At 37.0% G+C, this 12,347-nt stretch overlaps 1 protein-coding gene across 5 annotated transcripts in view; it reads right to left on the bottom strand.

The window, feature by feature from the left end:
• The window catches only part of ANLN (anillin, actin binding protein), a 30,408-nt gene that overhangs the window by 12,384 nt on the left and 5,677 nt on the right, over nucleotides 1-12,347 (bottom strand). For all 5 annotated transcript variants that reach the window (XM_064506553.1, XM_064506555.1, XM_064506554.1 and 2 more), the window contains exons 4-17: nucleotides 11,732-12,078; nucleotides 10,795-11,017; nucleotides 9,584-9,777; nucleotides 9,344-9,451; nucleotides 8,757-8,877; nucleotides 7,704-7,817; nucleotides 6,929-7,155; nucleotides 6,204-6,355; nucleotides 5,538-5,685; nucleotides 4,754-4,889; nucleotides 4,216-4,398; nucleotides 2,317-2,443; nucleotides 1,267-1,315; nucleotides 1,131-1,187 (exon numbers count right to left, since the gene is read on the bottom strand). In XM_064506553.1, the coding sequence (XP_064362623.1) occupies nucleotides 1,131-1,187; nucleotides 1,267-1,315; nucleotides 2,317-2,443; nucleotides 4,216-4,398; nucleotides 4,754-4,889; nucleotides 5,538-5,685; nucleotides 6,204-6,355; nucleotides 6,929-7,155; nucleotides 7,704-7,817; nucleotides 8,757-8,877; nucleotides 9,344-9,451; nucleotides 9,584-9,777; nucleotides 10,795-11,017; nucleotides 11,732-12,078 (2,186 nt within the window). The remainder of the gene's footprint in view (nucleotides 1-1,130; nucleotides 1,188-1,266; nucleotides 1,316-2,316; nucleotides 2,444-4,215; nucleotides 4,399-4,753; nucleotides 4,890-5,537; nucleotides 5,686-6,203; nucleotides 6,356-6,928; nucleotides 7,156-7,703; nucleotides 7,818-8,756; nucleotides 8,878-9,343; nucleotides 9,452-9,583; nucleotides 9,778-10,794; nucleotides 11,018-11,731; nucleotides 12,079-12,347) is intronic.

The following is a 12,347-nucleotide window of genomic DNA, read 5'->3' as shown; positions in this document are numbered from 1 at the left end:
ATTCTCAATATGGTAGTGTTGTACCTTATGTATCAATATTTAAGTGAAAAATCTCAATATTAAGTGAGACTCTATTAGACATAAACTAGAGTTATGTACATATCTGTTCTTCAGGCTTAGAGACAAATATAAGCAGCTTGTCAAAAAGCAGGTCCAGGAGGCCAAAGCTATATGTTTAGCATATGTTAGCAATGTTAGTAACTTACCTAGAGCACCATAAAAGCATTCAGTATTAAGGGAAGATTCCTCTAAGCTACAACACAGGGGAAAGACCCTGGACATCAAACTCATTTATACTGAGGGACAGAGGGAAGCATGCTTTCACTGTGCAATATAAAAGTAGAGACTTCAGAATTATTTACTATTTCTATTCTCAGAGTCAGAATTTACAAATTCATCCTAACTTCTCTGCAAGATACTCAAGTTTTGTGCTTTTAGTGACAGATACCTTGGCAAGGAGGAAAGCAGACCTAAAAATTGCTAACATTGTGCACCCAACTATTGGAATGACAAGGAGAAGAAAGCCTCCAGAAAGACACTGGCTTGTTTGGGGTTACAAAATCTTAATGAAGTAAGTACATCTATAATTTGCACTCTATTTAAGTTGAAATATTTACTTTCAAGAAGTTAACACATTTGCTTTAAAAAATAAAAGATACACAACTACTGCTTTTACTTAACACCAGAAAGAAAAGTCTTGTAGTTCATCAACAGAACCTTTAAGGAAAAAAACGCCACAGACTGCATGGTAGGGTATCCTGAATAGTATAGTCTAGGTAAAACAGAATAAGGATACTGAATCATTAACATAGGCAACCACATGTGTTCAGTAAAAGTTTGTGAAGCACAGCATTCTGCAGAACTAACGGAGCATTTTGCAGAACTAGTAAGACTCCTTTCCTTCCCCTCCAATACATTTCAGACTTGATTAAGTGCTGCAGGTCCAATCCACTAATAGCTGAAGGACTTCATAACCCATCTGTTATTGCAGATGTTCCAAGAAAGAACGAGGAGAGTAAAAGCAATCAACAGATTGACTAAGGCTATTAGTCAGTTCTCCCTGAACACTGCAGTCTTCCTAGCATACCTTCTGTTGAAATAAAACATTATGATTTTCATGTTCCATTTACCTTAGATTTATTTGCCTTTTTCCTTTTATCAGTGCTTGTAACTTCTTTTCTCTGCACCTGTAAGGCAAGAGGATATTAAGAAAGTACGACACTTCATACTGCCTTATACAGCCTCTTGACAGGGACTGATACATACCAAACTGTAAACTTCTATATTTATTTCAAAGTCATTGGACACATCGTGCCTAAAGAGGGGGAGCAGAAGAGGAGAAAAATAAAGTTAAACATGGACTGAGGCAAGAAGTATTTTTCTTCTAAGTTAGTTGTTCGTTCTGCCCACCTTCTCCTCCCTAAAAATGGGCAAACCCCCCTAAAGTTCTCCAGGGAGCAGTTAGAAGCATCTAGGTTCTACTCAGGAGATGGCTGGCCAAAGTGCTGACTAATACCCAATCTCCTATTAGTAAGTCATAGTTTGTCCCTGCAGGTCAATAGGCCTGAGATTCCTTCATTTCTACAATTGGACTCTCCAGTGCAGGCAGCATTACGCTGTGTTAAGACTTAAGCATATTACTATCTCAAGATACTTTCCAGAACTCAAAGAACGAAAAGGGGGTGGATGGAAATAAAGAGATATGGTTCATCTACCATTTCTCAAAATGCACCCTTCAGTCCACTATACATTTCTAGAAGCAGAGAGTGGTTTTGAGTAACTAGCCTTAAATGATAATTCCAAGAGTTAGGCTTTAAAAAGAGGGTTTGCTTATTTGTTTTGGAAAGGTTTCCCCCCCCCCCCCCTTTCTTTAAAAAAGAAAACCAAAACCAAACAGCCATTTGAACCCAAAAAGATCTCTTTAGCTAACATTGAGAGCTACCAGTTGAGGTTTTAGTTTTAACAATGCTATTTTTTCCAGACACCAAAGTCTAATAGCAATATAAAGTGTTAGTCGTGGCAAAACAGAAAAACACCATCTCAGGGAAAACAACCCATCTGTCATTGCAGGTGTTCCAGAAGAGAACAAAAGGAGAAAAGCAAGTGACAGATTAGCTGACGGATGGTGGAATCAGTTTAATTGCTCTTTTGAGAGAAGTGCAGCTATTTCTTGAAGCAGGAAATACCTATACCACAAAACCTCACAATATTTGTTTGCAGAATATGACATTCTTATACAAGACTTTAAACAATATTTTTATGTATGCTTCAGAGTCAAAGATGGAACTGGTTCCAAAACAGCTTCTTCATACTTACATAGTAAATGTTGTAGTAAAAGTAAGAGCATCTCCATTCAGGGAGCTGGCAGCGCTTGCTAAGGGAGTTGCAACCATGTTTTCTGCTCCAGATCTCAATATTATTACATAGTAGTAATTTGCTGCTTCTGAAAATACATTTGAGATAGTTTTGTTTGCGAGAGGTGTCCAAATATCCAATAGTCCTCAAGTATTGTATTTTCATTAAACAGAAGATGTTTCATCCCACTTACACACTTGGGTTACATTAAAGAACTGATTATAAACTTACTCTCAAAATAAGTTAATTATTTTTCCTAGTATATCCACTAGGAAGACTGCCTCCACAGTATTCACAGCAACCACATTAGTGCCTTGGGCACCTCAGGCCAGACTTATACTACCCACTTACATGAAAGAAAAGCTTTCAGTCAGATTCAGTAGTTGATCATGGTTCCTTAGGACTCTACTATTACTCTCTAGACCTGTCTGCTTTACTATGCATTAGCTTTCTCTGCTGTCTAGTCTCATCCTTTTTTCAGTTCCTATGAAGGAACTGATATCCAGGCAACTCATTTCCCCAGCTTTTCACAAAAAGGAAAAAAAGAAAGAAGAGAACCACAAGAGCACATCTCAGCAGCCAGGACACAATTTGGGAGTTTGGCTGTAAAACACTGATGAATGGTAGAGCAGGAGTATTGCATAATGTCATATCACATTAAAAACAAGAACAAAACAGTTTGATTGCTCTGTTGCATAGGACAGGTCAAAGCTTTCAGAACAACTGTTGTAGACTCCAGTAACCATTGATTTATACCATTCATATTTAACATTCTCTTCACAAAAGCTGAAAACAGAGTACATTCTGGTGCACAGAACATAGCAAGTGCTGCATTTCTGGAGCACACCATTTTCACAAATAGTTCATAGTTGTTTGTTTAGACAATTTAGTTGCCAGAATTTTGAGAAATTAAACTCAGACTTTTTGTAACCATTAAAGAGACTTTCCTATAAAGTAGAGGAGAATCACATAACATGTCTCACACAACAAGAACTGTAATACATCAGGAGGTTAAACATCACATTTCCACCCATATTCTCGTCTGTGATCTTATTTAAAGACAAAAACCTCATTTTATGCTTCATGCAACAGTTAAAACAAAAAGGTTATAAAACAGGACTCCGTCCAATAACCCATCATCAAATTTTAGTGAGGCAAGAAGCAGGAACCTGTTACAAGTATCCAGCTACAATCAAGTTCTGCAGTATTCTATAAAATAGCACTGGTTATTGTGGGCTACCTACAGAAAGGTATTGCCAGACATTTTTCTAGCACGAATTAGATTTATCTAGCCCAGAATAAAAGAAACAATAAATCCACATTTTAACACTTTAATGACTTAAATATGACAAGAAATAGAAAACAAGCATTTGTAATGAAGTATTTGGGGATGTTAAGAGATGGACTAAAAAGACAGACTTAACACGCATTTTACAAAACAGAGGTCAGGACTCACCTATTGATATCTAGTACTAGACTTGCATTAGTCAAGAAAATTTCAGAGGAGTGACAGAGAAAGACTCAAGATACAAAATTCTACTTCATCCTCAACAGATTACAGAGAACCACAGAAAGATCTTTTTAAGACCAGGCTGAAAAATTTGTGATAAGTTTCCTGAACCTCACAAGCCAGAAAAGGATGCCACTAACAAGACCAGGAAAATACTGACAACTTAACCAAAAAGCAGATCCATTGAATGCAGCTCAATATTGTTACTAAACTACCATCACCCTCCTTCTAGAGAAACACCAACCAGAAGACAAAAATCAGGGAGGATAAGCTAGAAATGTGTGCATATTGGGGGAGGAGGAGAAGAGGAAGGAGGGAGCATTATAGCTTTTTTCAGTTGCTAGTTTTACCTGGTTTCTGAACTGTACCACACACAAAGTCTGCTTTTAGAGGTAGACGCATTTCTGAAATGGTAACAGATCCCCTGGATGGAGCAAATTCAGAAGATGTAGAAGTAGCTTTATTTCTTCTACCCTGAGGTCCCTCACTCTTCACTTTATTTAGTTCTTCCAATAAAGCAGCTCTCTTTTCAGCTGTACAGAGAACATAAATAAGTATGGTTGTGAAGAAGTATTACTGAACATAAGCTGTTTTACATAAGTATATACTTAAGTATATAAATACTTTCATATAAAGTATATAAAATGCAACAGAGGTGTCAATCATCTTCCAGAACATTGGAGGCAAGAAACAGACTGAAAAAAGATCATCTTGCCTATTGGAGAAGTTGAGACAGAACAGATGTTTTCCTGTTACTGTTTTTCAGAGGAAAAAAAAAAACCTACAAATAGGCAGGTACAAAGTACCATAATAAACTGATTGTCTGAACTCAATTCTTCCCAAAGGGCTCACAATGTGAAGAGCTGGGCTCGAGTCTTAAAAACCTACTTGCAAGGAGAAGTAGTCTCTCTGCTTCTGCTTCTTCTTGTGACCCTTTTCCATGTTCCTCATCAAAACAGCAGTTCAGTGCCTGGCTGGCTTGATGAATTACTGTCTGCTGCATGTTGATCTCATTATTCAGCTCCTAGAGTAAGGTAGTAGTAGAAATAATTAGCAAAATTACATGAGAGTTTTGCTGTTAAGTCCAAAAAAAGGAATAGGAATGCCTTGAGATTAGCATCTTTGGCTATGCTTCAGCAAATCAGATTGTTGTTTAGACAGCTAGTAAACTAGAAAGCCTAGCAATTTACAGTTTTACTTCTACAAAAGAACACTGTGCATTCCTTTTTCCCATCTTAGAAGCAATTTAGATAGTCTACAAACGTAGCATACAAACACTGCTCTAAGTGTTTGTACGCTTCATATCTAGTCAGAGCACTAGCATCCCCTTCACCAATATTAATAGAAGCAGTTAACCAAAAAAAGAGAAGTGATGTAGGTGAGTGAGGCATCAGTGAAGATCAGAATATTGCTTACTAAAAGGATGTAGTAGTGAAACCTGCATAATGCAGTGTCAGTAACAAAATACAGATTCCCTGTTCCCTTTTCCAAACAATGCCTTGCTCTCCTATTAAAGAATGCATTAGCTTCCCTTACTTGAATTCTGCAGTTATCACTCAGTGCTCATTGTATCTTTATGCTAGACAAACTAATATTGCCACCCTAAGTATATGTGAATGTCCTGGTCAGGGAAATAATAAAATAGAAAAGAATTAAAAAAAATACTAGATACCTGCATTTTCTTTTTAATATTGACTTGATCAGATAGGCCATTCTTTTTCTTTTCTAGTTTGGAAGCAACGTCTTCTTTGCGAACAATGACTTGCTTTATTGAAGGACGATCTGTTTCTTTAATCCTCTGAGATCTATATGCATCAACACTTTTAAAACAGGAAACCGTTAAATACGTTTCACAGGTGTGTCAAGATTTTTATATATATATATATATATATATATATATATATATATGTATAATTTAACATTTATATATGAATAGTATATGAAAAATATCCAATATCAAATTTTTAAATTTGCTAAATAAGTTAATATGTATGTGTGTGTATGTATATATAAAATGGTGAGGCATTGATTTTTTCCAACTTGCCTAGAGGGCTTTTCAGAGAAAGTACTCCATTGACTCATTTTAAGTGGAAGCAACATAAAAACTACGCAGAGAGGCAACCTTTGATAAAGGCAGAGATCTTGAAGAAAGCTTGTTTTGTAGTTTAAGCAGTATACTTCAGTGAAAGGGTCTTCATACTTGTATAACAAACATGTTCTCCCCTTCTATCCTTTAACCTACCACCTCAAACCTCTTCTCTTATCAACCACTTTTTAAGAGCCATGAAAAGTGTTTTCATTTGCTTACTTACACAGAGAACTTTTGAGAGTTCATTACCTATATAGGAGGTTGCGATCTTCTGACACAGAGCCAATACTATCTTCAGACTCTGCCCTAGGGACTTTAGTCCTCTGGAACTTTTCAGACTTCAGACTTGCATCGCTGACACTGCTGTCCTCACCAACTGACTTAGAAGGGGAAATAAAGGCCTAGGGAGAAGAAAATGTTATTTTACAAAAATCTTTCCAAACGGACCGTGACCTGTTTCCTCTCACCTTTATTCTCTTTGTGATTACACATAAATATTAAATTTGGAGACTGCTTAACATAGTTTAAAGGATAATTTACAAATATAAAGGACATGGAGCAACTTAAATTTATCATTTTTGCTTGTCTTGTTGCAGAGCATTTTGTTTTGTCATTTTGGGGAGTGGGTTGTTTGTTTTTTGTTTTTTAAAGGACACCAACAGATCTGTAAACTCGGAGTTTTCAGCCTTAGTCTCTAAACTGGTACTGTTTCACAGTTATTTCTCTTAAAAGACTTGAACTAGTAACAATTTCATTGAACGCACGCATACACCTGACTCCTGCTGGACTTCTATTTGCAAGTACTCAAGTGTGACATAGCAAAAGCTAAGCTACACTTCAGAAACTTTGCCTATGTAAAGTTCCGTTAGCAAAGTGTCATTTGTAAATTATACACTAAAATATCACCGTTCATAAGCAAATTGCTCATCTCTGTACGATAAACGAGCACTTTCCCACCTTCTAAGGACACTCACCTCTGGACCAACAGATTCCACTAAAGGGGTTAACAGAGACATTGATGAAATATTTAGCGACTCCTCCTGCTCATCCTCATCACTTTCACCTTCCAGGCTCATGCTCATTTCTTTCTTTAGTTTTTCTATGTCTGGACCATCCTCTTGAAGAACTTCAAAAATTTCATTTATCACTCTTGAGCTATTCAGCTCATCATCCACGCTCATTTCAGTTTCACATACTTCATCTGAAGGGCAATGTTTTAAAAATATTAGTAGCATCAAGACTAAACTCTTCAGTCTCATTAAATAAACAAAGAGACAATAAATAGACAAACTATCTATTTTTGCTTTTCATGTAAGCTTGATAAAAAAAGTTGATTTTGTTACAGCAAAGCATATAGAATCCTAAAACATACTAACACCCTTATTTTAATATAGTATTGTCATCTATAGTGCAAAATTGATGCAGAGACACGAAATGTTGGGCAAGTGCATCTTTTAAAGTCTGAAATTTAAATGCAAGTTCAATAGTAGAGCCATCATTTCCATCCCTCCCCAATAGTTTAATATCAGTGTTTTAATATTCCTTGAAGACTTCAATGCCAAGATAGAGGAGTTACAATAAAAAAGTTTACTGACTTGTTTATATAAATCTGATTACAAAAATAGACATGCAGATATTAACAGATGTATGGTGAATTCATAATTTGAACTTGAAGGATATTCACATTCTGCTGGACAAGCAGGAACAGCAAGTTAAGCACATGTTAAAATACATCTAATCAATACAAACCATTCTGTTTCACATCAAGTTGTTGAAGTTTTGAGACAGACATCACTTTTTCAGGGCTCATCAGTATGATCTTCAAAGGACTGGGTTTATCAGTCTCTTCACATTTAGCAGTGTCTAAGAAGTTCATCAAAAGCAAGTCACTGAAGATATTGTCTAGCCTTTGACTTTTTTCCTAAATTACTGATTTTTAGAAGTTTATTAATAGAGCTGACTACTTATGAAAAATACTATTAAATTGAGTATTCAAGTGAGCTTGAAGTTAAAAAAAATACTATTTTTATTGTATTGATTGACAACCTGAGCAGCTAGATTTCTTCCATCTCATAATCAGGAAATGGATAGCATAAGAAACAATGCTGAAACCATAGTACAGTGCATCCCATTCAAGAGCAGCAGGATAGAGAAAACAAACAAAAAAAAACCAACAAAAAACCCACCCTTCCCTTCTAAACCCCCCAACCCAAGAGCATATCCATAACCCAAGAGCATACAGCATATCATCCTGCTTTTCTAGAAGTACATCTGTGTGCCCATAATGTCTATGGGAAGCATTAACCATGTTCACTCCTTTCCCAGAGGACAGGAGGCTCTTCCATTTACTGAACACCAGACAGGATGTCATAAACATCTCAGGATTCTTTCCGCTCCCCTACTACGAGAAACAATGCTATTATAAGCGAAAACTGTAAGGGAAAACACTTCTTCCCATTAGATCATTGTGGAAGATAGGATAAAGAGACATTAATATTACAATATGGATAAAGTCTAAAACTGTCCATTCTCATTCACACACTGCACTTTCCATGTAGATATGAAACACAGATAGACCTTGACTAAGAAACCAAAAGGCCATCTGCCTTGCCAGTCTTTCAAGTGGTGTAGAAGTGCAGACTTGTTATCACATGGCAAGATTTAAAGACAGACAGTCAAATAAGGGACAGACTGAGTTCCCATTCTGAACACCAGTGCTACTAGCCTCCTTATCTGCTTTTTAATACAGAGGACAGTGCTTCAGTCCAGTATGAGCCACATGCTAACAGTGACGGTCCTCACCTGAAAATTCCACACTAGGAGACTCTGCTGGCTTATCATCTGCTAGTGCATCATCTGCTGATCCAGAAGTGGTGGCATCTGAACTAGGAGGATGGTTTGGACTAGCCTGAGACTGGCTTTCCTGCCAAAAATAAAAGCATAGTACGTTCAGGAGATGAAGTTCAAAGTAACTAGGAAAATTGCCTGAAGGAAATGTTCTAGCACAAGTTAGAAAAAAAGGTTGCATATCCGATGTCAAGCAGGATCATATGCATTTATTTAAGAAAGTCAACTGTACTAAATAGATTTGTTGTGAGGCACCTTTTTTGTTTTTAAAGTTTAGAGTATTAAAAAAAGCACACCTAAAGCATCAACGAGAAAATTAGTCAGCTCAAAACAGTATCATTTGTTTCCTTAACTGATCCTTTGGCCGGGGGGGATGACGACACACATCCACAGTACTTTAGTAATGATCATACAAACTACTGGGCAAGCAGTCTTGTACAGTCTGGACATTCAAAAAGCATAGATTTTCATCTTTGCACATCCATCCCTGTACCCAGAACATGTTAAAGCAATTCACAGACTATCATCTTCTGATACATTACCATTGTAGCTTCTGTAATTTTTCTCTTTGAACTTTCGCTTCTCTCTGCGCTCCACAGGTTGCTCTTATCAAACCGGCCACGAATACATGCAAGTTCTCGTTCACGTTCCTAAGGGGAAGGTGGGGGGGGGGGAGTGACAGTCTTAAGATGTCAAGACATTTAAAATTCCTCAAGTAGGTGCAGAACAGTAAGAATCTTTCTCAAACTTATTTATAAGCTTGGAAGTACAGCAACTCATACCTGCTTAAGCTGAAGCGCTAAACTGGCAGTAGAGGAATTTTCATTTTGTTTGAGAAGCCTTTCCTGGATTGTCCTTGTATTTGGGGTAACAATGGGTGATCTGTACCCTGTAGTATTCGTAGCAGGACTCTGTGCACTATGTTCTTGACAGCGCTCTCCAAAACGTTCCAAGAACGGCTTAATTCCCAATCCCCCTATAAGAATAATTGTTTTGCCTTAAAATAAACCCTCAAAAACACAGAAATCACACCACAGTTTTATAACCCACTGAATATTCTCAAGGAAGCAATTGAGATGTCTTCTTTACAGCTTGTACTGTTACACTTTACAGAAACTAAACCTGAAGTGCAAGCACTGCTGCAACAGAACCCTTAAGTTACTAAAGCAGCAAATCAGAGCAGGCAGGCGTCTGCCTCTTATGACACTTCATAAGTCATCTCTCTCTTTTTTATTTTTTTTTTTGGGGGGGGGGGTGTAGTTTAAATTGACTTGCTTCTTCAACTTTTCCTCTACATCTGGCCTCATGTGCTTCCTTCACCTAAATAAGCATTCTATTAAATGTGTAGATACACTGTTTGGCATCCACCTCCCTTTATCAAGCTTGTCTTTTAATGTCAGCATATATCTATAGACAGAGTTGCTCTACTCATTTCAAAGAATTCAGGCTGCCAATCTAAGTTTCAAACTCAGCAAGTAGTTGAATTTAAAATTGGGGAGGAACACTTCTCCTGACACTAGTGTTATCACTGAAAGGAAGGGCACTATGCAAGCTTAAGGATCTACACATGGCCTTCAAAACTGAAAGCATTTAGCTTTGGTGTCTGCTAACAATTATGTAGACTCTTCTTTATCTGGTATATATTGGATACGTATTGTATCCAGCCATTTGAAAGCAGCTTTGAATTGTCTAAATTGACTGATATTAGTGGGACACGTTTTTATATAAGGAGAAAAGTTAGATCAGTTTTGCTTTGAAGAGTTTAGGTTACTAAAAACATGTCCAAAACCCCCTTGCAAAATATGAAAGCTGTACTATCTATGATCATTAGCATAGACCTCTTTGGCACTTTACTAAAGCTACAATGGTAAATACAGACCACCTGTTATGGTTACTTACCATACATTGTTAATTAGTATGTAATTTTCAAACACAGGAGAGAGCTAAATGTGACTTGTGTGAGTATTTACTGAAGCTGAAAAATGATATTTACCTGGTGTTGTGGGTTTATCCTGAGGTTCAAGTTGCACATGTGTTCCTTTGACTAGCCCTTTTTTGGATTGAACTGGTTGAGACAAAGTTGATTTTACTGTTTGTTTAAGTTCTTCAGTTTTCTGAGGACTGCAGGGATTCTCTGTTAGTGGGAGTGGTACTTCAGATTCCTTAGAACTGGGAACGGCGTCTCTTGAGGATTTTTCTAAGAAATTATTTGGATCCTTAACAAGGAGGAAAGGAATAATACTGAAATGAGACTGTAGATTCTTGAACATGCCCTCAAAAGAAAATGATGCATTCTGCGTAGCACACTAACATAATACACTTATTTCACTGAACAATAAGAAAAGCTGAAAACATATCTTAAGCTTTTTGTAGCATTTTGATCCATTATTTCATTTTGTTTCAGTATTTGATTCTGGATTTTTGCCAGCTGCTTCAGATATTTTCCAGTGTTTCCCCAAACAAGATTATCTGCACATATTGCCATTTCATAAATGGCACAAGTCATTAGGTACTATTAATCTCAGAGTTCTGACTGACTTTAAGACTGTAAATATTAATCCTATAAGAAGTCAGTCAATTTTACAAAGTTACAGAATGAAACCCAGAAAGATTATTTTTCATCACTTTAAGAACCCTTCTTTAGAAAAGGGTGGCAACGGATCACTGACACCAACTTTTACAAGGTGTGTAGGGACACAGACACCCACGCAGACACCTTTAAATCTCAAAAGGGGAATTTTAAGCTGTTTCAGGTCTATTAAAAGAGTGCACATGGGATTTCAATGAGGCAAAAGTTGTAAACCAATTGAGATTGCTCACAGCAAGCCTTTAAAATTGGTATCAGCATTCAAATTAAACAGGTATGCATTAACATTTCTCCCCCCAAATACCCCAATCAATTCTTAATCGGCAGCTAATCAGACACTCACCGATATCTTTGAGGTTGCTGGTTTATTAATAGAAGCCTCAACAAGCCTTTGAGAACAGGATGCAGCTTCCTGCTTTACACTGCTGCTATTGATTCTAGCAGATGCTCCACTTGTAGTGGACAATTTGGATAAACAAGTAGTGCCAGGCTGTTCTTGTGCATTGTTTTGCTTTGCAGATGGATGACTTAGGTCATCTTCCCAGGAACCAATTGTAGCAGCAAGGTTAGCTAAACGGCCTCTTCTCCCAATAGGGGTATCACTTGCCAGGGCAATAGATGGCTGCTTAGGTGGAGAAACAGACAAGTCTTTTGAGTGGAGGGGAGACAAATGAGCACATTCAGAAGGATCTGAGAAAAAAGAAAAACACATTTATTTTGCTAATAAAATATACTACATATATTTGCATTTTGATATATGTTAGGTTTATCAACTATTAGACATTGTTCCTATCAAAAGAATCAGGATATTAGCTTTGAAGGCACTGGGACTATTCAGATTGAATTAAGGTCATTGTAAAGCCAACACATTTTTAATCAAGCAGTTTACTAGTTTTACATCACTGTTCTGAGGAGCAAGACCTCAAACAAGTAGTAGGAAAAAGGTATACAAAACAAAG

The sequence above is a fragment of the Dromaius novaehollandiae genome, chromosome 2 (assembly GCF_036370855.1).
Source record: "Dromaius novaehollandiae isolate bDroNov1 chromosome 2, bDroNov1.hap1, whole genome shotgun sequence".
In the NCBI taxonomy this organism is placed as follows: Eukaryota; Metazoa; Chordata; class Aves; order Casuariiformes; family Dromaiidae; genus Dromaius; species Dromaius novaehollandiae.
The sequence above is the reverse complement of the archived record's forward strand: the minus strand, read 5'-3'. Positions and strand labels throughout refer to the sequence as shown.